Here is a 22,890-nt window from a genome sequence, read left to right on the forward strand (position 1 = left end):
TGTCCCTAGCTCTGACAGCCCTGTTCCCAGTGAAGAAGTGTTAGTGCCTGGCTGCAGGTAGCCCCATGCCTGCCAGTGGGCGCAGCTTCTGTGGACCCTCTTGGCCTGCAAGCTCCAGTCTCAGGTTGGGACCCATAACCCTGGCCTTCAGATGCCCCCATGCTCCCTGCCCTGCTTCTCTCAGACCCACTGGCCCAGTGGGGCGTCACTTTGTGTCCTGTCATGGATCAGGGAAGGTGGGCGGACTATGAGGTAGCTCAGGTCTGCTGGGCATACTCCCTCTTTTCCATGTCCAGCTCCCAGGAGGCTGCTTTCCCCCCTCCAGGTTCTCGGTGTGCTGGTGCTGCCCTTCCCCTCTCTGGCTTTCACTTTCTCCATCTGCTAGAGGACAGCTGCTGGGTGTCTGGGGTGCGTGCCTTCTATGTGGGCATGCTGGCTCTGAGAGTCAAAGCCTTTGGTTTGGTGCTTTTCTCCACCCCATCCTCCCTGCTGCCTTCGGTACCCACTGCAAGCATATGTCTCCTTCCTTCCCACAGACACTCCCAGCTTGGTCTTGTTCACTTTCCTCTCCTCCCTCTCCAGATAGCCCTAGAGAGTGCTAACTCTCAAGGCAGCCCCACTTGATCTCGGATGGGCAGGGGACGTAACGCCCAACCCTGGCCAGAGTGTCTGTTTCCATACCTGGAGCTTCGGTTAGCAGGAAATGGACCTCCATCCCCGTCACTTCCTGGGTTGGCTCTTTCAGACTATTAGGGTTTTTCCCTGCACAGAGAACCAACTCCTTTAAATACCTTTTAACTTAAGGTGTTTTGTGGATGCATGTGTGGGAGGTAGAGAGTGTGCATGAGCGAGCATGGAAGTAAGAGTGGATATTTATCCACATGGGTATCCACTGACAGGTCCAGATGATCGGTTCTTAGGGCTGTGTTTTTCAACTTTTTTTCACCTTGGACACCCATAGTAAATACATTTTACATTATAACTCACAAATATGTATATGTATATATCATTTAAAACCTGAATTTGAGGAAAAAGTACTAAATTCTGACATTTTCTATGCATTCTGATATTTTCATTCTATTTTATTTCATTTTTCAAAAATTGCTGGATATAAATCACAAAATTAACTTCATGTGTATTCTATGTAAAAAGTCCTCTCTCCTATTACGGTATAAATTCCATAAAGACTGGCAAATATTATTCTACCTCATAAAATTGGTGCTCAATTCATGTTGTCAGCTGATTCTTCTCTCTCTGCAAATCCTTTGGAGAAGTGCTTTTCTGTGCTGAGAAACAATTTTCTTCAAAAGATAAGGGGACTTGTATCCCTGATCTGATTTCCTTCTTTCCCATTAGCTGTTAGAAATCTCAGAAATAATAGTACTACAAATATGTCTTCACAGTATATATCTTTGTAATGGTCTTATTCCTGTTTGTTTTCTTTTCCTTGTTTGTTTATTTTTCTTACCTATTTTCTAAGTGTTAGAGTTTCAGATGATTTTAATAAAACACAGTCAATGAGAAAAGCTTACACAAGTCAGAGATACCTGAAGGCAGAGCTGCAGAGCGCCCCGCCCCCATGGCCTTGCTCTTGCAGGCAGGCCTCCTCACTCCTGGTGTCTGCGCTGCAGGCTGGCTTGTTAAGAGATCTTTTCAGACATCAGGGGTCATGTTATTTATGTATTCATCTTATTTGCACTATAGCTTTTTTTAAAAAAAGATTTTATTTACTTATTATCAGGGAGAGAGGGGAAGGGAGAGAGAAAAGGAGAGAAACATTGATGTGCAAGAGAAACATCAAATTGTGTCTTGCCCAACCGGGCCTGCAACCCAGGCATGTGCCCTGACAGGGAGTTGAACCAGCAGCCTTTTGGCCCACAGGCTGGCACTCGATCCACTGAACCACCCCAGCCAGGGCTATTTACACTATTCCTGTAGTAATGTATCCTTCCCTGCCCTCACTGTAGATCTGTCTTCTTTTTAACAGCCATATAGCATTCCCTTTCTCAGTTACTTCACATTTTTATATTCTTGCTGCTTAGAGTTCTTTGTGGAGAAAGGTAGGTACTAAATAGAAAGTTACTTTAAAAAGAACAGTAAATTATTAAGTAGCCGTAGCCACCTTATCAAACAGAACCCTCTAGTAATAGCTTCTGGAGCCACCAGTCTTCCTGGGAATGGAACTGCGTGGGGGAGGCCCGTGTGGCTCCTGAGCTGGGGGCGGGGGCAGGGCCCTCCCTCGGGCCTCTGGGCAGTGGGGGCACAGGAGGGAGAGGTTGAGTGGCAGGACGGGGTCGTTGCAGGTGACCCTCCCTGGCTCAGGGCGGGACTGCAGAGGCTCACTGCTCAGGCATTGACTTGTGTACTCATTTCCACTTCAGGGCCACGATTGGGCGGTGCTTGTTTTTTTCACTTAATGTTACTTTCTAATACTAAAATAACGAATTACAGGCATAGAGTTAATAATCTTCTGAGTGAATGTATCAAACACTTTATCTCAATTATAGACTTCACAGATTATGTATTTTTAAACTATGATTTATGAATTTATATAGGAATAAATGATCTATGTTCCTATGATCTCAGTACATTCACTGGAAATAGGTGACTACGAATTAGGACTGCTCATCTCCCAGAGTGATTTTTATGGTGGGAGTAACGACTGCTGTGCTGAATGCCATCTGCTTTCCAGTGACCCACAGATGTCCCTTCTTTGTTTTCGCAGTGAAGTGAGGCAGGTGACACAGGATCTGGGAGCTGGGCCCAGGTTCATCTCCTGACTGCTCTGTCTGTGGTAGACCAGACAGACTGCTGGACAGTCCAGGGAGGGGTAGCAGCATGTTTGATGGGGCGCCTCTCTCCTGGCACTGGCACCTCAGAGTGTAAGCCAGAGCTGACCCGGCAGGCCCACCTGAGGGAGACATCCGCCCAGTGGGTGTGCCACCTGCATGGTGGTCGTCAGCCAGCTTTGTCCCTCTGCTGGTTTAGTGAGGAGTTGGCCGTGGCTCTGCGCAGGCCGTGTGCTGTTTTTGGGTGGTGGCCTGTGCTCAGGGCACGTTACAAAGATACCACAGTAAAAGGAGCCGTCATGGGAGCGTGCTACATGCAGACCCTGGCTCATGTGTTTAACTGGTGTTGCCTCATTTACAGTCAACAGCAAACTGGGCATTTTCTGCCTTTTGCACTCTGATTTTATGATGAAGAAGCTGCAGTGAGGAAGGGTAAGTCACTTGCCTGAGTTCCACAAAGCCAGTATGTGGCAGAGCCAGAACCTGACCCCAGGCTCTTTGCCTGCCCGTGGGAGGGGAAGCTGTTTCTGCGCCCGGGGCTGCACTCTTCCTTGAATGGGACCGGCCCCGCCTGCCAGGTGCCACCTCTTGTACAGTTAGCAGCTGTGAGCATCTCAGGTCGCTCAGTGGAAGTTGCCTAGGTGACCCTAGGCTGAGGACATTGTGGTGTGTGACAAGTGGAAAAACACAGAAGGCCATGTGAGATTTGACAGACATGGAGGTGTGGTTCCCCACCAGGTGGGTGGGTCAGGTTTCTTCAGATCGTAGGGCACACTTGCTGCTGCTGCTCCCATTGACTGTGGCAGGAAGTAAGTGTCTGTGACCGTCATAGGTGAATAAATAATGATCCCTTCTCTGCCTGTCTTACTCTGCTGCTTGGAGAATCAGCTAAGATGCTGGGAAGTGTTTCGTTTGCCCAAGTGTGCAAGTGGGATGTTTACTGGCGGATGAGGTGAGATTGCATTTAAACTTCTGATGTCAGGGAATTTAATCATAAACAGCCCTGAAAGGCTTTTCTTCAGCTTTGTTAATGGAAAAAAAGAATGTCTGTTTTCTTGTCAAAATGAAATGTTTGGTTTTAAACTCACTTAGTTCCTGCCATTTTGAAATGTTTGCTCATTTCTTCTCAGCCAAGGAGATAGACCAGTTGGAGCATTTGGCTCATGTCATGAAAACTAACCAATGTGAAGAAAAGTCTTCTTTTCTAAAACAAAGGGTGTTTTTGGCAGTTGTCCCACAAGCAAGGCCCCACAGATCACGGGGGTGGGGCAGCAGTGGGCTGCTTTGATCGGCGCTAGTAGGGCACGCACTCCCGCTGCCACCCACCTTGACCTGAGCTGTCAGAACAGGATGGCAAGGCCTGGCGCTGTTTAGAAAGAAGGCGTAAGTCTGACTCCAGCCAGGAGAGGGTGTGAGGGATCTGGGCCTGCGTGTCAGAATTGCTCTTAGGGTCCCTGACAGTGAGACAAGGTCTTGGCCCCAGTGCTTAGAAATGCGTCCTTGGCATCATGATTCCGATTTTCCTTTTTTGTGGATGATGCCATCTTGGTATTTATGGAGGCTACGTGCTCAGTCCTCTGGTTGGCACAGTGAGAAAATTCTGCAGAGGGAGATACGATGGTTCTTGCTGTTAAAGTAGTGACGACCTACAACTAATGCAGGACAACACATCCAATGGATATACCTTCCTAACTAGACAGAAGTGCCTGGAAACAGAACAGTGCCCTCCCCTTCTTTGCTCTCTTTCATGGCCTCATATTTAAGGGGTGCTCGAGTGTTTGTTGTAGTTTACTTTCATGATTAAATAAATGCCAAACTTGTGGTGCACCTTTCAGCTCTGGGGCTGCAAATTGTTTTGCCTCATGTGCACACTCTGGTCAGTGATGAGGCTGACTGCGCACCTTGTGAAGCTGCGTTAGGGTGCAGGGGGAGGAGGGCCAGCTGATGACTGGTGACTGAAGTGGGCTGCAGCGTTGCATGGGGAGCAGGGGAGCAGGCATGTGGCTGTCAGTTGTCTTCCCTAATAGTGCATCAGGCTTGCAAAAAGGGGCACAATAGTCTTGGAGGAAAGAAAAAACTCTGGTCATTCCTGAAAGGGTAGAACAAGATTTAGATAAACAGCAATGCTTTCAGTCATGGACGAGAGCAGTCACAAACATGGGAGGTTCGAGTGAGTACAGCGTGTACGCAGGACATTATGGGAACTGATGGGCTGGAGCGGAGGGAGACACGGAGAAGGAAATGGAGACCCGGGCAGGGTGGGGCCTGTGCTTGGTGAGGGGTGTTTGGTAGGTGGAACGCAGACAGACTGAAGAGGTCCTTGGGCATGCCAGATGGAGGGATCTAGATGTGTTACAGGCCTTTGCTTTTTAGGAAGTTTTCCTAAATGCTCCAGATACAATTAGTTGCTCCATCGCCCTTCTGTGGTTGGAAATCCCCAGTACTCTGCTGTAGCTTTGATTGGTGTCTGCTGTGTCTTGGAATTTTCACATATGCATCTAATGTCCCTCTTCAGGACATAGACAATGTCTTAGCCGTCTTTGAATCCCCAGTGCTCAGGACTGCACCTGGAATAGAGTGGATACCCACTGAATGTTGTTGAATTAAATTAAAGTGGGGTATCTGGACTACCAAGCAAGGTCTGGTGAAGGTGGGCAGTGCCGTAGCATTGAAGCTGGTGAGGATGTGCATGGCTGCCCCCCGTAGGCTCTAGCCACTGCCAAGAGACTTCAGAATGCATGTCCCAGGAAGGGTGAGATGGGAAGCAAGGCAAGTCTCTGAGGCATCAAGTTTACAGGAGTGTGTAGTGTCCTAGAAATCAGTTAGAATTGAAGACAGCAATAGAGAATAGGTGAGATTGAAGGAAACAATTCAGAAAGTTGAGCCTAGATGCTTTCCCAGAGAAAATGACTTTCAGGGCTCATAGGTCCTGTGCATAGAAAACCATCCCTAAGCTTGTGGATCAAAAGGAAACACCAAAGGAGTTGAATGTCTTGGGAAATGAGGAGCTGCTGAAGATTCTCTTAAATGCTTCAACTTTCACAGAAACAGAGTGATCCTATAGGCCCCATGTATTCAGCTAGGACTGTTTTGTTTGTACTTAACGAAAAACCCAAATCCAGACTGGCTCGATTCATTGGATTTTGTAACTGAACAGTTCAAGCTAAAGGGGAGAATTTTGGCTTCAGGCTTAGCTTGATCCAGGTGCTTATAAAAAAAACCCATCAGAGCCCGATGCTTGTCTCTCTCTGAGTTTTTCTTTCTGTTTGCCCCCCTCTCCCCATTTTTTGGCTCTATATCTCAGAGCTAAGTCCAGTTAGCATCAGAACTTCTTGTTTAGTAGCTGAGGTGAAAAATCCTAGGATTAGCTCTAATGGACCTGGTTGGCATGCAGTTGGTAACAAACCTCTCACTGAACTAGTAACCTGGGCCACATGCTGACGCCTGTAGCCTCTGGACTGAGAGTAGGAAAGGAGTAATTCTTGGGGGCAGATCAGGGGGCTGTTTACCCTGGGAGTGTTGCTGGGGGGCAAGAACTGTAATTAGCCACCCCACCCAAACTGCTTGTTTTATGTAGAGCAAAGCAGCAGCTGCCTCTGCTCTGCAGGCGAGCAGGTAGGCCAGGTCCAGAGAGAGTACCCTGCCAGCCTCCTCCGCCGGCCCCAGACCTGACGCCGCCCTCTTCCCACAGGCGAAGCTGGTCTCCATAGAGGGGTCAGCCAGGCCACCCTGGTGGCCTCTGCCGTTTGTCATCTCAGTACCCTCTGGACAGCATCCTGGGCAGTGTCACCCCCCCGCCCCCGGCAACCTGGGTGGTCAGGGGCTCACTGAACTGTCGTGGGGTTTTGAGAGAAACCTCTCCAGAGGCGGGGTTTCCCGATCCTCCTCCCAGAGCTCCCTTTCCTGGGCTGGGAGAGCTGGCTCGCCCTGTCCTGTCCTGGCAGCCTTTGCTTGTGAAATGTTCGATAGGTGACAGACCTCTTTCCCACCTTCCACTTAATCTGACTTTCTCTGTATCCTGGGTGAGCTGGGTGATTATCCTTGCTTCATAGATGGAGACACGGAGAGGCAGACTCACCCAGGGTGACCCAGCTGTTTAGATTAGAATTGGATTTAGGACACAAATATCGTCTAAAATTTGTACTTTTAGACCAAAAGTGAAGAAAAACAAAGGCAAACTGACTAATCTAACCAGTTTTTTTCATGTAACTATGCTGCTAAACTACCTGTTGGAGGCCAGCTAAGTACCTACTTCATTAATACCTGCAGAGAGAGACATGACCTCTGCTTACGTCTGAGCCGAAGCCCACCTGCCCGTCACCCTCCTGTGGTTCACCCACCAGGGTGTTACTAGAGGTTGAGTCGCTTATTGAAACCCTGTGATAGTAGCTCTGTGGCTCCCCTAGTCAGCGCTGTGGGAAGGGCTCTCAGCAACCTGGCCTGAGTATGCTGGCGACTTCAGGTGACCCAGCCACTTGACAAAACAGCGGCTGCTTTGGTTGGCTGTCCTTCTGGGGTTTCTGGCCTCACAGAACCTCCCTCTGAAGCCTGTGCCTGCACGTTGCTCATCAGGTCACAATGAATTGTAGTTTTACAGCTGGAAGAGCTCATCTGACACAGTCTACTCATTTCTTCAGACAAGAGATTATGACCCCGGCCTGCAGCCTTGCACACAAGGCCCTTCATGGCCTCCCTTGAGCTGGCCACTCAGCCTTGCCCTGTCCCTTCCCACCTGCCCCTCACTCCCTGTGTTCCCACTGCTCTGGCTGCTTGTTGCCCTTGGCCGATTTGCCTTTTTGCATGTTCCTCACTCCGACTTGACACAGCTGCCCACCATCATGGGAGTGGTGTAGCTGAGAGGCTTTTCCCTGACACTTAGGGACAGTTTCCCAGAATAGGGCAAAGCCACGGGGCCCTTGTATTATTGCTATGAACTGAAGGTTTGCATCCCCCCAGATTTGTATGTTCAAGCCCCATCCCCAACATGATGACATTTAGAGATGAGACCTTTCAATTAGGGTGGGACCCTCATGGTGGGATTAGTGTCTTTATAAGAAAAGGAAAAGATCTCTTGTTCTCTCTTTACATATACATGTGCTGGGGAAAGTCCAGATGAGGACATAGTGAGAAGTCAGTCCTCTGCCAGCCAGGGAGCAGTCTCACCAGGCACCGTATCAGCTAGCACCGTGATCTTGGGCTTCCCAGCCTCCAGAACTGTGAAAAATAAGTCTCTATTGTTTAAGCCACCCAGTCTGTGGTATTTAGTTATGACAACCTGAGCAGACTAAAACAATTATGGAACCTCTTAGAAGGAAGAGACACTGAGTAATGTTTGGTTGAAAGAAACCTCACATTTTGCCCATTTATTCATTTATAAATATCGCGTATCTATTTTTAAGACAGGCCTTGGGTATACAATGATGCATGAAATAGAAATGGTCTCTGATCTTAGAGAAATTATCTTTTATTGGGGCAGTCAAATAGTAAAGAGATAATTTTTAAAGGATTTAAAATTTGCAAATGAGGGTATGAAGTAGTGTAATGAGTTTTGACAGCCTTTAACAGCAGACCATAATTTTGTCTGGGAGGTCAACAATGGTTTCACTGACAAAGTGTCATTGAAGCTGAGCCTTGAAGGAAAAGTAGAACTTAGCCTGATGAAAAAGCAGGGTGGGGAAAACCGTTCTAGAAAGGATCAGTGACTGAGTCGGGGCAGGCAGAAAACAGATAACATGTATGGCTCCAGGCCCGGCGTTCGGTCCACTCGACTGTGTTGGCCTTGTTTTAGCCCTGCGTTGGAGTCGTGTGTGCATTTTGGAGAGGGGTGGTTCCATATGGGGGAGGAGCCCACTGTGCGAGTGAAGCAGGGTGGGCAAAGGCCCGGAGGAGGGACAGCATCAGCATGTGTGGGAAAGAGCAGGTTGGCCTGAGGCCTGGAGTGGAGCCTCTCTTGGGAGAGAGGTGAGTGTGTTGGAAGAGGAAGCAACAAAAGGGTGGAGGTGTGAGGCCCTTCCCCAGAGGCTCAGGTTGGGATTGCAGGGAAGGATCAGGTGAGAAGTTGAGATCAGCTATTATCTCAGAAGTCTGACCATTTATTCCAGACTTGTTCTAGAAAGGATTTGTGGTAACTTAGAAAGAAACCTACTGTTCTTGTTTTGCTTTTTGATATATATGCTAATATCACAAAACCTCATGTTTTTATAGCCCTCTATTTAAGTCTAGCTTTGTTGCTTTATTCCTTCCCTTTTTTCCTTTGCTTCTTGCTGTTAACACCTGTGAGTACTTTAGGTATGTCCAATATGATGCTTGGTGCTAGGATTACAAAGACAATAAGAGATGGGAGCCCAGGACTGCAAGACACAGAAGGGATGTGTGCGTGTGGGAGGGAGGGAGCCGCTGCTGCCAGAGTGTAAGCCAGGAGAGCCTTTCCAAAGGCTGGGGCCATGTAGGTGGATGCATAGAGAAAAGAGGTGAGTCTTACCTGGCTCATCAAGCCTTTGTTGACCTTTTGACAACAGGTTGGGAGCTCTGTGAGGGGTCAGGCTGTCTGAGGGATGCTCAGGGATGGCTGGCTGGATGTTTGTACCACATCACTGGTAAAAGGATCCCTGAGAACAGGAGAGCTGACACCCAAGTCCAAGGATCAAATAAATACACCTACAGCCAAGTTGAGGATCCTGCCCCCTCATTCCCTGTTAGTTGCAGTTTCTCTTTCTCAAGGTTCTGTATAAAGTTAACTGGTTTAGAGACTATTGGTTTAGAGCCTCTCCTGTTTGGTGAAACTTCAATGTTTAGAGAAAATAAGTGAGGCTTCAGAATTAAATTTGGAGCTTTTATTTCTCTGGTGGCTTGAAGTCTCATGAGGGACTTTCATCCATGTAGCATGATCTCTGATTAAGAGGAATTGGTGGGAGTCAGGTTCTGGTCAAGAAGTGGCACAGTTAACACAGCTCGCCTCCTCACACAGCCACATCAAAATTACAACTGAAATATAGAACGGCCATCACTCAGAACTATCAGAAATCAAATTGAATGGAAGTCTGAGAGCTATGGAATTAAAGGAACCAAATCCATCCAGACTAGTAGGAGGCATGGAGATGTGGAACAGGCTGGACCCTCACCCATGTGTGCTAGATGAAAATTCGGGAGGGATATCTCAGGAGCGAAGAGTCCCATCCCCATGGACCAGGCCCCCCAGCCCAGAGTTCCAGTGCTGGAACCCATAACTTCTGGCTGCAAAAACCAGTGGGGATTGAGTCAGTGGGAGAAACTTTCTGAGTCCCAAGCAGTTCCCCCTTAAAGAACCCACACATGGACTTACTCAGACTTATTCCCTCTGAGCTCCAGCACCAGGGTAGCAGCTTGAAAGGCACCAGTGGCATACAGGGAAGAACTAAAGTTTCTGGCATCAAGGCAGGAGTGGGGGACATATTTGTCTCAGACAGAAAGGCAGGGAGAGGCTATTGTTCCTTTGCTGAACCCTCCCCCCACACAACCACAGAGGTGGCACGCAGGCCCATATCTAAAACTCTATCAACCTGGCTAACACTCTTTGCCCCACCCTGGAGATCCCAAGACTCCAGCCTACTCAACTTAAGGATCCACCCAAACTGTTAACTGTGACTTTTCCATATGAATGGCTGGTTTTGGCTCATGCTTCACAACTTCTTAAATCCTATCAAACAAGCAATAGCTGGCCTCAGTAAGCCCCCTGCCCCAGTACTGTACCTCTTGCTAAGGGGCCCCAGGCCTGGCACTAGCAGCAGCCAGCCTAAATTCACAGCTTGCCTTTGCCTGGGAATCTCCAAGACCACCACAAGTAGCAGCCATCTCAGATTGCTTTATAGCTCAGGCAGGGTGGCCCTGGGAAGAACATAGTTGGTGGGCTGGCCTTGGCTTCCACCTGGAAACTCCAGAGCCTACATACCCAGTGGACAGCTACAGACTACATCAGAGCATCCCTCCAGAGCTGATCCTCCATGGAGGGCAGAGGTTGGTGGTCAGTGGTCACAAGGCAGCCCTTGCATCTACCAGCCTGGGTAAATCCCTCCCATTGATCTGCCAGCAGCTATCAAGGCTCAACTACCAGAGAAGGGTGTACTCAGTCTACAAGAAGGGCACACCTCCAGTACCCAGCTTGGGTGATAGGGGAGGCTGTGTCACTGGACTGTACAGGGCACCTACTACAGTAGACCATGCTAACAAGACACAGAGTCATAGCAGCCCTACCTAATACATAGAAACAAACACAGGGAGGCTGCCAAAATGAGGAAAGAAAGAAATATGGCCCAAATGAAAGAACAGATCAAAATTCCAGAAAAAGAACTAAACAAACTGGAGGTAAACAATCTATCAGGTACAGAGTTCAAAACACTCCTTATAAGGATTTTCAAGGAACTTAGTGAGCAGCATAAAAAAGACCCAGTCAGAAACAAAGTGTGCTCTAATAAAGAACAATTTTAAGGGAAACAACAGTAGAGTAGATGAGAATCAAATCAATAATGTGGAACATAAGGAAGAAAAACCCAAACAATCAGAAAACAAGAAGGAAAAAGAATCGGAAAAAAAATGAGGATAGTGTAAGCAGTCTCTGGGACAACTTCAAGATGTCCAACATTCACATCATTAGGGTGCCAGAAGGAGAATAGATAGAGCAGGAAATTGGAAATTGATTTGAAAAATAATGAAAGAACACTTCTCTGATTTGGTGAAGGAAATAGACATGCAAACCCAGGCAGCACAGAGAGTCTCAAACAAGATGGATGCAAAGAGGCCCACACCAAGACACATCATAATTAAAATGCCAAATGTTGAAGATAAAGAGAGAATCTTAAAAGCATCAAGAGAAACAAAGTTAGTTACCTACAGGGGAGTTCCCATAAGACTGTCAGCTGATTTCTCAAAAGAAACTTTGCAGGCTAGAAGGAACTGGCAAGGAATATTCAAAGCCATAAAAAGCAGGGACCTACAGCCAAGATTGCTCTACCCAGCAAAGCTGTCATTTAGAATCAAAGGGCAGAGAAGAGCTTCCCAGACTGAAAAAAACTAAAGGAGTTCATCACCACCAAACCATTTATTATATAAAATGTTAAAGGGACTTAAGAAAAGAAGATCGAAACGATGATCAGTAAATAGCAATAAATACATATCTATCAACAATTGAATCTAAAAAACAAACTAAGCAAACAAGAACAGAGACAGAATCATGGATATGGACAGTGTTTTAATGGTTGCCAGATGGGAGGTCAGATGGGAGGGATGGTATAGAGGAACAGGTGAAGAGATGAGGGGATTAAGAAGTACAAATAGGTAGTTACAGAATAGCCTTAGGGATATAAAGTACGGTATAGGAAATGGTGTAGTCAAAGACGTTATACGTATGAGCCATGGGCATGAACAGTGGTGGGGGATTGTCTGAGGGAGTGGGGGGTGCTGGGTGGAGGGGGGCAAAGGGGGAAAATTTAGGACAACTGTAATAGCATAATCAATAAAATATGATTTAAAAAGTAAAAATGAAAAACTTGAATTGGTGGGTTTTAAAAAGATTTTATCTATATATTTATTTTTAGAGAGAGGGGAAGGGAGGGAGAAAGAGAGGAAGAGAAACATTGATTGGTTGAACCCACAACCCAGGCATGTATCCTGACTGGAAATCGAACCAGGAATTTTTGCTTTGTGGGATGACACCCAACCAACTGAGCCACACTGGCAAGGGTCGAATTGGTGGTTTCTTAAAAGGAAGTTTGACTCACTCTGCCCACCTAGCTGGGAGAGGAGTCCCTGCTGGTGGCTGGTCAGTGCCACAAGCACATGACTCTGCCTGGTAAATGCAGAGGGGTTGGGGTGCAGGAATTTATTCTCTTCGTTTAGCCCGGGGTAGGGCTTTAAGGGGCAGCCCTGCTCAGGGGATGCCTCCTTTCACGCCCAGGTCAAGCAGTGCGTTCCTTCATTCTCACTGCTGTTTCTTCCTCCACGTGCTTCTCCATCCTGGGCACAGGCTCTGCAGGCTCCTTCAGCTCTGCGCCCATTCCCCCCTCGTCCAGTTAGGAGCCTGACTTTCAGTGGCCTCCTTTTCAAATTACTTACTCAACATCCTTTCCTCAAATGAGCAATTTTTTGTGTGTGAAGTAAGCAATTACCTTCCCTTCCCATGATTGTTGTTTTGCAAGATTTCTTTTTACACCACATTTGCTTAATATGGAGGTGTATTTGTTTTATAGCAGTCCTTTCTAACAGCAGGGTTGGGTACCAGGACGACACTGGCTCCTGTGCAAATTGGTCTGTCATGCTCTCCAGGCTGTGATTGTTTAGTTGGCATTGTGGTAGAGTCTCTGTAATAAAGACTCACATTAAAGCAAGGTTGTATTCCTTATAATCATCCATCAAGTAATGCACTGAGGATTTTGGAAAGAGAAACCAAATTCTTTAAAAAGGAGAGAGAAGAGGACAAGAGAAGGGAATAAAAGAACCCTAAACAATTCAGTTATACTAATGGCCTCTGTATTATTATGGCAAAATCACTTATAAATAAAAGCCAAAGTGGAAAAACAAGCTGTGTTTGGTAGGTGTACTCTCTGTTCCCTGTCTTGTTTTTCTGCTCTAAAGTATAGCTTGGTGTCAACGTAGGGATGTAACTGCTATGAATATTGATGGCAGCAAAAGCCTTTTTCCTCCCCTATCTTGCCTAGTAAATAAAGCAGAAAGGATATAAAGGGAAGTGGAATTATAAAATCAGTGTGCTATTTTCAGCTTATCTTGTTCCCTTAGAACTCTAAGTCTCTAAAATATATTGACGATCTACGTTTGGTGATCAGAGTCTTATTTCAGTACACTGGATTGGTATTTTCAGGGATTTTTGCTTCTAGTTAAAGCAGCAAAATTGCTCTTCCTTTTAGCTCTCAAAGTTAAGGTCACTGATGAATGTGTTTTCTACACTCATGGAGTTGCAGGGGTTGGAACAGGAAAAGTTCTAAGAGTCATGTGGCCTGAGGGCCGCATCTTGGAGGTCTGTGGCAATCACAGGGCAGTGACTGCGGGGCCTGTTAGAGGAGGTTGAGCCCAGCCTGGGAACATGTGTGGTGACCACTGAGCACTCAGTGGTAGCGTCCGAGAGACATGACATGCCAATAAGCAGGCGGTGGGCTTTCCATCCTGAATTCACCCCGTTTACTGTGCGGACGAGAAAACTTAGGTCCAGAGAAGCGGAGAGGCTTTGCCAGGGTCACCTTTCTGCTCAGTGACAAAGCTGACCCTGACTCAGAAGTCAGACATTAGCCCAGGAGCAAGAGAGGGTTAGCACCGTCCTCTCTTCCAGAGGACATTCTGTTCAAAGCCGCTATTGGAATCTTTGTTGCGCCCTCCTGCTTTTTTTGGGCCTGACTTGGCAACCTCGGGAGGAAAACATGCTGCGTTTTGCAAATGTGTGCAAATAACAAACATGCCCGTGATGTTGTAGGCAGGCTCATTGCACATGCATCAGAGCAGGTGGCAAAATGCAATCATGCAGCTGTGAATGAAAAGTGTCTTCCCCTTAGTTGCTTATGAGCAACTCAGTGTTAGAATTAAAATGCTTTCCTGGCCCAGGTGCAGTGTTAATTGTTCCATTTCTCATAGGGAAATTTCCTTGACAAAAATGCTTCGATAGGAGAGATTGTTTCTAATATCTATTTTTTAAAAAATCTTTTTTTCTTCTCCCCCCTCCTTTTGTTTTTCTTCACAGGAAAAAGTAGAATATGCCTTCCTGATTATTTTTACAGTCGAGACATTTTTGAAGATTATAGCATATGGATTATTGCTACATCCCAATGCTTATGTTAGGAATGGATGGAATTTACTGGATTTTGTTATAGTAATAGTAGGGTAAGTCCCTTTTATTTGTGGGAAATGTTTGTTTGGAAAATGGGAGGCGAGGAATAACAGAAAAACAGTGTCTTTTGATGAAATATTGTTACACCTTTATGCCAGCAATTGCAGCCAGAATTGGCCAGGAGTTCTTTGAAGACTAGAGATGGTGCTGTTGCTCTCTGGGCAGAACTGGTTTGAAATTTTCTCATGGTTTTTACTCCCACTTTTAGTAATGGTTGTAGAAGGGAGTCTAAGCTCCTAATGTGAGTGAGTTCATCTTACAAGGCCTCTGGTTTCCACAAATAGGCCAGTCTTGCTGGTGATTTGAGTTAAATGTGTAGAGTTATTATATTTAGCACCCTGTTAGGTTTAAAAAACCCCCCAAAACAGTAAAAAAATAATAAATTCTTATAGCAATGAGGTACTCTGCTATTTAACATCCCTTGAGCAAAGCTATTAATTCTTTCTGCTGACTTGTGGGAAAAAAACTTTGGCATGCTACTACCCATTTTAAATAACAAAACAAGTGTCTGAATAATATCAGGTATCTGGCATGAAATGAAATAAGCCAGAAAATGCAGAGAAGCAGGCATTATCCTGAAATCCTGTCACAGGAAGAAGACACCAACAGTTTTAGTTAAAGGAGAACATTAAAATGAAAAACAGCAGCCTTTGTTATTCTGGTCCTTCCACACCTGGAAATGTTGCCAGCAAGAGAAAAATGAATCAGTGTCAGAAGAATGCTAGGCCTTTGGACTAGATACCCATGTAGGAAAATAAAATAATCTCATCTCTGGGTCTTAGTTACCCAGCTATAAATGGGGTTGCTCCTAAAATTTCATTTGGTCCTATAGAAAGAGGTTATTAAATGGCCTCTCTGGTTTCATCTCCATGTGTTTTTTCAACTACTTTCTATAGTTGAGCAAGGTAATTTTTATTTTGGATTATTCTTTTATTGTGAATCATTTGGCTTTTTATGGGAGGCTAATCTAGCTGGATATTAGGAGAGTGGGGTAAATTTTGAGCCGATCATTTCACCTAGAAGGTTAAAATGGGATCCAAAATGGTGGTCCAGTGGGGTAATTTGACTTAATGGGGGGGAAATGTCAGCTTTTGCAAAAACTACCATAGTACATGGCATCTAAGGTATTACAGCAAAAGTAGTGCAACTCAAATGAACACATCGTAGCTATGTACCATACCTTCCTGTATTTGATGAATTCTAACAGGAATGGCTAGCAGGGGCCTTGCAGGTCTCTTGATTCTGGAATGATCTTGCTGTGCCTCTCTTGACCCTGGACTTTCTGTTCAGCAAGAGGGTGGAGATACTTAGCTTCATTTCTTTTGTCCCTGCCATGCAGTCTACCTTGGCTTTCTGCCTGGAGACATTTTTCAGACTGTAGTAGAGCATAGACAGAGAACCCAGCACAGTGTGGTGGTCTTGTTGAGACAGAAACAAGAGTTCAGGGAAGCAGAGATGGCTTAAATTTGAGAGGCATAGTTTGGAAGGGGAGGGAGCTAGTCAGAGAAGGCGCTCTATAAATATGCCTTGGGGTCCTTTTGAGTTTTGGTTGAAGAATAAGCTACAACTACATGAGGTGAGATTCCATGAGGCCAGGAAAAGAACACTATTAGGGAACACCAATTGGAGTGGAAAGCTGTCATTACACACACCATGGAATGTCAGTAGAGACTCCAGAGGGACAATAATATTGGGGATATTATTAGGTCTAGGGCAGGGTTTGGCAAACTATAGCCAACAGGCCAAGTCTAGACTATCACCGATTTTTGTAAATAAAATTTTATTGTAAAACAGTCACATATTTGTTTACAGAGTTGAGTTGAGTAGTTTAGGTCCACAAAGCATAAAATACAGGGTGGGGCAAAAATTGGTTTACAGTTGTGAGTACATGAAACACAGAATTTATTCTTGTATTATTATTTATTAACTGTTGTATTATTTTTCATACAAACAATTGTAAAGTGATTTTTGCCCCATACTATATTTACTCTTTGGCCCTTTATTAAATGAATTCTTCAACCTCTGCTTTAGAGTCAGGATTACCCGAAATCCTTACTAATAATGTTTGGAAAGGAGCCTGAAAAGGAGCAAACTGATATGCAAGTAACTTAACTTCCCAACAAAACAAAATCCACATTCTTTAAATAAAGAAAACAAAACCCAGACATTTAACAGTGTGCCCATCTATCTAGTTAGATATCACTAGACATATGAAGAAATTTGACCCATAACCAGTTGGAAATTCCTTCAATAGAAACAGACCTAGAAATGACAGAGATGATGGAATTAGTAGAGAGTTATTTTACAGATCTTTAACAAGTTATTCTAAATATGTTTATGGATTTAAAGGAATGCATGACTACAATGATGAAAAATGGGACAATATAAAAAAATGGACTTCAAGAGCTGACGAATATCTGAAGTGAAAATTCTGTGGGCTGACTTAACAGTAGATTAGATACAACAGAAGAAAAAAAAATCAAGGAACTTGAAGACATTGAAGTAACACAAAGAGTAATGATGGATAAAACAATGAAAACCACGATGGTGACCCGCAGTGCAGTATCAAGTGCTCTAGTTTACTTATATTTGAGATCCCAGAAGAGAGGAGATAGAGGGGAGGCAGCAAAAAAATACTTGAATTACTCCAGATTTTCTAAACTTGATGAAAAATATAAACTCAAAAATGCAGGAAGCTCAATAAATCCCAGGAAAAATAAGCATGAAGAAAGCTACATCAAGGCACATTATAATCATAATTGAATTGCTTAAAACCAAAGATAAAGAAAATCATAAAAGCAGTTGGAGGAAAAAAAAAGAGATTACAGACTTTTTGTCAGCAACTGTCAGCCGGAAGACACTAGAAAGACATCTTTAAAGTACTAGGGAACCAAGAATTCTTATTCAGTGAAGATATCTTTCAAAACTAAAGTAGAAAAAAAACTTTTTCAGATGAACCAATGCTGAGAATTCACCACCAGTAGACCTGCTTATCAGCAAATGTTAAGGGAATTTCTTCACACAAGGAAAATGACACCAGGTAGAAATGTGGATCTACGCAAAGGGAATAAAGAAAGCCAGGAAGGGTAAATACCTGAGTAAATATTAAAACATTTTTCTCATTTTAAAATCACTTTACAAATGAATTGATTAAATAATGTATTGTGGGGCCTATAGCTTCTATAAAAGTAAAATACATGACAATAGTACAGAGGACCAGAACAAGGAAAAAGAGCCATATACTACTTCAAAGTGCTTGTATGGTAGGTAGAGTGATAAAATATAATTTGAAGGTAGGTCGTGATAATTTAAAGATGTATATTGTAAACCCTGGAGCATGGGCTGGCAAACTTTAGCCTATAAACCAAATCTGGTTTACTGCCCCCTTTTTTCCCCATATTGACAAAGTATTTTGCTGTTTGCTTCAGTAGATAAAACTTTATTAGAAGACAGTCACACTCACTCATGTCTATGGCTGTTTGGTGGTAGAATGGCAAAACTGAGTAGTTGTGGCAGAGACTCTGTGGCCTATAAATTCTACAATGGCTACTCTCTGGCACTTCAGAGCAGTTGTGGGTTTTGGGGTTGTTTTTTTGTTTTTGTTTTTTGTTTTTTGGCTGACATTTGCTCTAGAGGGGCCACTAGAAGAGTAAAGAGGAATAGTTAACAGGCCTGTATTGGAGGAGATTAAATGGATTTTGTTTTCAAAAGCTCAATCCAAAAAAGGCAGAGAAGAAGGAAAAAGGAACAATGGACAAAGCAATAGAAAAGAACTCAGCTTTTAGATCCTTATTAGAATCTAGATTTTATCAGATTTTATATGTATAAGTCCCCACTCTATAGTATACATAAAAACTACTCTAAATTTAAAGACACAAACAATTTGAAAGTAAAAGGACAGAAAAATACATACTATGCAAAAACTAATCAAAAGAAAGTTATAGAGTGGACAAAGCAATAGAAAGTTATAGAGTGGACAAAGCAATAGAAAAGAACTCAGCTTTTAGATCCTTATTAGAATCTAGATTTTATCAGATTTTATATGTATAAGTCCCCACTCTATAGTATACATAAAAACTACTCTAAATTTAAAGACACAAACAATTTGAAAGTAAAAGGACAGAAAAATACATACTATACAAAAACTAATCAAAAGAAAGTTATAGAGTGGTTATATCAATATCCAACAAAGTAGACTTCAGAACAAGGAATATTATCAAGAATAAAGCAATACATCTCATAATAATAAAGGAGTCATTTCATAAAGATGTAATAATCCTAAATATATATACGCCTAGAAACAGAGCTTCAAAATACACAAAGCCAAAACTAACAAAACTGAAAGGAGGAATAGACAATGTTATAATTGTTGTACATTTTAACACTCTTGAGTGTTGAAAGAACATGTAGACAGAAAATTACTAAGGATACAGGGATATTGGGACACTACCATCAACCAACTTGATGTAATTGACATTTTTAGAACATTCCAGCAACGAGAGCAGAATATACATTCTTTTCATGTGCACATGGAGTATTAACATAGAGAGACATATTCAGGGCCATAAAACAGATCTCAGTGAATTTTAAAAGATAAAAAGCAAACCAAGTTGTGCTTTCTGAATGAATTTAGCAGTATCTCTGGGTAAAAGGTCAGTGTGAAAAACCTGTGAATGTCTATGTAATAGTCATGAACCACTGGAAAATGAAAATTTAAAGACTACCATAGACTGCCAAAGCTGCTCTGAAGTGCCAGAGAGTAGCCATTGTAGAGTTTAAGGCCATAGAGTCTCTTCCACAAACTACTAAATATGAAATATTTAGGGATAGTGCACTGAAAGTGACTAAACCTTTGTAAGAAAAAGTAAAGAAGACCTAAATAAATGGAATGATGTCCAATGTCATGGATGAGAAGACTCAATATTGTTAGAATATCAGTTCTTCTCAAATTAAGCTATAGATTGAATCCTAATCTAAGTCTCAGCAAATTTGTTGTAGAGACTGACAAATTTATTCAAACATTTAAATGGAAATTAGAGAGGTTCTAGATTAGCCAAAGAAATATTTAAGAACAAAGCTAGAACCTGATTTTAAGGCTTACTATAAAACTACAGTAAATAGTCAAGACAGCGTGATAGTGGCATAAAGAGTAGACATAAAGGTCAATAAAGAACAGACTAAGGAGTCTAGAAATAGACCCATAAAATTAATTTTAGACAAAGGTTCCTTGATAATTCAGTGGGTTGAGGAATCAATAAATGATGCCAGAGCAACTATTTACTCATATAAAACTGAAGACTTGAAGACTCTCTATTCTTACCTCACACTGTATACAGATACTGCCTTAATAGACCTTAGGCCTGTATGTGAAAGCTAAAACTATAGAATTTTTAGTAGAAAATCTATGGCATTGGGGTAGACAGAGATTTCCTAGGACACAAAAAGCACTAGCCATACCAAAAATAATTAAAATTTTGGACCTTATCAAAATTTAAAATTTTTATTCAAAGTCTGTGTAAAGAAAATGAGAAAGTAGTGCATTGATAAGGAAAAAAATTCATAGTTTGTATATGTGATTTGAGATTTGTATTCAGAATATGTAAAGAACTCTTACAACTCAGTGGTAAGAAGACAACTGAGTACATATATGGGCAAAAGTTTTGAACACATCTTCACAAAAAAAGATGTGTTAGTGATCACCAAGCATCTGAAAAGATGTTCATCATTAGTAATTAGAAAAATGCAAATTAGAGTAACCTGAGGACTTCAGCTAAGATGGAGGCATAAGTAGATATGCTTTGCTTCCTCACACAACCAAAAGAAGGACAACAACAGGTTTGTTTTTAAAAACAAAAAACAACCAGAACTGCCAGAAAATCAAACTGTATGAAAGTCCAACAACCAAGGAGTTAAATAAAAGCCAGGGCAATGGGAAGCCAGGGCTGAGAGGACACATGGCAAGGCAGTGGACGGGGGGAACAAGGCAGCAGCTGCTGGGCTGGGTGGTCCCACATTCGGATAAACTGGGAGGAATAACTGGGGAGTGAGACAGATCAAACAACCCAGGATTCCAGCGCAAGAAACTAGTCTCAAAACCTCTGGCAGTACAAACCTGTGAGGGTTGTGGCAGTGGGAGAAACTACCAGCCTCACAGGAGAGTTCACTGGAGAGACCCACAGGGTCCTAGAACGTGCACAAACCCACCCACCTGGGAGTCAGCACCGAAAGGGCCCAATTTGCTTGTGTGTAGTGGGGGAAGTGATTGAAAGCCTGCCGAGAGCCAAACAAGCAGCACTGTTCCCTCTCTGACCCCTCCCCCACATATGCAGCGACATGGGTTGCCCCGGTCTGGTGAATACCTAGGGCTTTGCCTGGTACAACGTAATAGGTGCTCCAAGACAAAGAAATAAGGCCCAAATGAAAGAAGAGATCAAAACTCCAGAAAAAGAACTAAGTGATGAGGAGTTCGACAACCTATCTGTTGCAGAGTTCAAAACACTGGTAATCAGGATGCTCACAAAATTGATTATGGCTGCAAAATACAGGAAGAAGCGAAGGCTATGCAAAGTGAAATGAAGCAAAATATACAGGGAACCAACAGTGAAGGGAAGGAAACCAGGACTCAGATCAATGATCTGGAACACAAGAAAGAAATAAACATTCAAATGGAACAGAATGAAGAAACAAGAATTCAAAAAAATGAGGAGAGGCTTAGGAACCTCTGGAACAACTTTAAATATTTCAGCATCTGAGTCATAGAAGTGCCAGAAGGAGAAGAGGAAGAGCAAGAAAGTGAAAACTTACCAGAAAAAACAATGGAAGAAAACTTCCCCAATCTGGCAAAGGTAATAGACTTCCAGGAAGGCAAGGAAGTTCAGAGAGTCCCAAAGAAATTGGACCCAAGGAGGAACACATCAAGACATATCATAATTAAATTACCCAAGATTAAGGATAAGGAGAAAACTCTAAAAGCAGCAAGAGAAAAGGAGACAGTTACCTACAAAGGAGTTCCCATAAGACTGTCAGCCAGTTTCTCAAAAGAAACCTTACAGGCAAGAAGGGCTGAAAAGAAATATTTGAAGTCATGAAAGGCAAGGACCTACACCCAAGATTACTCTACCCAGCAAAGCTATCATTTAGAATGGAAGGGCAGGTAAAGTACTTCCCAGATAAGATAAAGTTGAAGGAGTTCATCATCACCAAGCCCTTATTATATGAAATCTTAAAGAGACTTATTTAAGAAAAAGAAGATAAAAACTATGAACAGTAAAATGACAACAAACTCACAACTATCAACAACTGAACCTAAACATAAACAAAAACAAACCAAGAAAACAACTAGAACAGGAACAGAATCACAAAAATGGAGGTCATATCGAGGGTTATCAGCAAGGAGGGGTGGGGGAAGAATGGGGGAAAAGGTACAGGGATTAAAAAGCATAACAGGTAGATACAAAATAGACAGGGAGAGATTAAGAATAGTATAGAAAATGGAGAAGCCAAAGAACTTACATGTATGACCTGTGGACACAAAATAGGGTGGAGAAAACTGAAAGGAGGGGGCTGCAGAGCACAGGGCAATAAAGGGTGAAAAAAAGGGACAACTGTAATAGCATAATTGATAAAATATACTTAAAGAAAAATGCAAATTAAAGCCACAAGGACAGCAGTTACATACCTACTAGTATTACTAAAAGTAAAACAATTCACAACACCAAATGTTAACCAAGATACGGAGCAACTGAAATTCTCATACGTCGCTTGTAGAAGTGGAAAATTGTATTAATCATTTTTGAAAAGTTTGCCAATTTCTTACAATATTAATTAATTATACACTAACCATATTACTATATTACCAGTATTGCTAGTAGGTCCTTATCCAAGACAAGGGAAAATAAATGTTCACAGAGACTTTATTTCATAATAAAGAAAAGGTGGAAACAATCCAAGTATCTCTCAACAGGTGAATGGGTAACTCATTGTGGTATATTCTTACGGTGGAATATCACTCAACAATAAAAATAAATGAACTGCTGACAAATGTAACAACTTGGATGACTCTCAAAAACATGGTGAGCAAAAGAAGATAAAAAAGAACAAGCTGTACAATTCTGTTTACATAAGATTCAAGAAAAGGGGGGAACCCCCCCGCCAAGTGATAATTGGCCAATCAGTGGCTGGCTCAGGCGGTACTTAGAGGGAGGAAGGCTGCAACAGGGCGTCAGAGCTGTCGGA

The 22,890-nt window shown here is 43.2% G+C and overlaps 1 protein-coding gene across 2 annotated transcripts in view; it reads left to right on the forward strand.

Moving 5' to 3' along the window:
• CACNA1D (calcium voltage-gated channel subunit alpha1 D) overlaps nucleotides 1-22,890 on the forward strand; it is a 304,169-nt gene that overhangs the window by 139,207 nt on the left and 142,072 nt on the right. For both annotated transcript variants that reach the window (XM_054595570.1, XM_054595569.1), the window contains exon 4: nucleotides 14,509-14,648. In XM_054595570.1, coding sequence (XP_054451545.1) covers nucleotides 14,509-14,648 — 140 coding nt within the window. The remainder of the gene's footprint in view (nucleotides 1-14,508; nucleotides 14,649-22,890) is intronic.

Source organism: Pteronotus mesoamericanus, unplaced genomic scaffold (assembly GCF_021234165.1).
Source record: "Pteronotus mesoamericanus isolate MK-2021 breed Mesoamerican mustached bat unplaced genomic scaffold, CSHL_Meso_final scaffold_54, whole genome shotgun sequence".
NCBI lineage: Eukaryota > Metazoa > Chordata > Mammalia > Chiroptera > Mormoopidae > Pteronotus > Pteronotus mesoamericanus.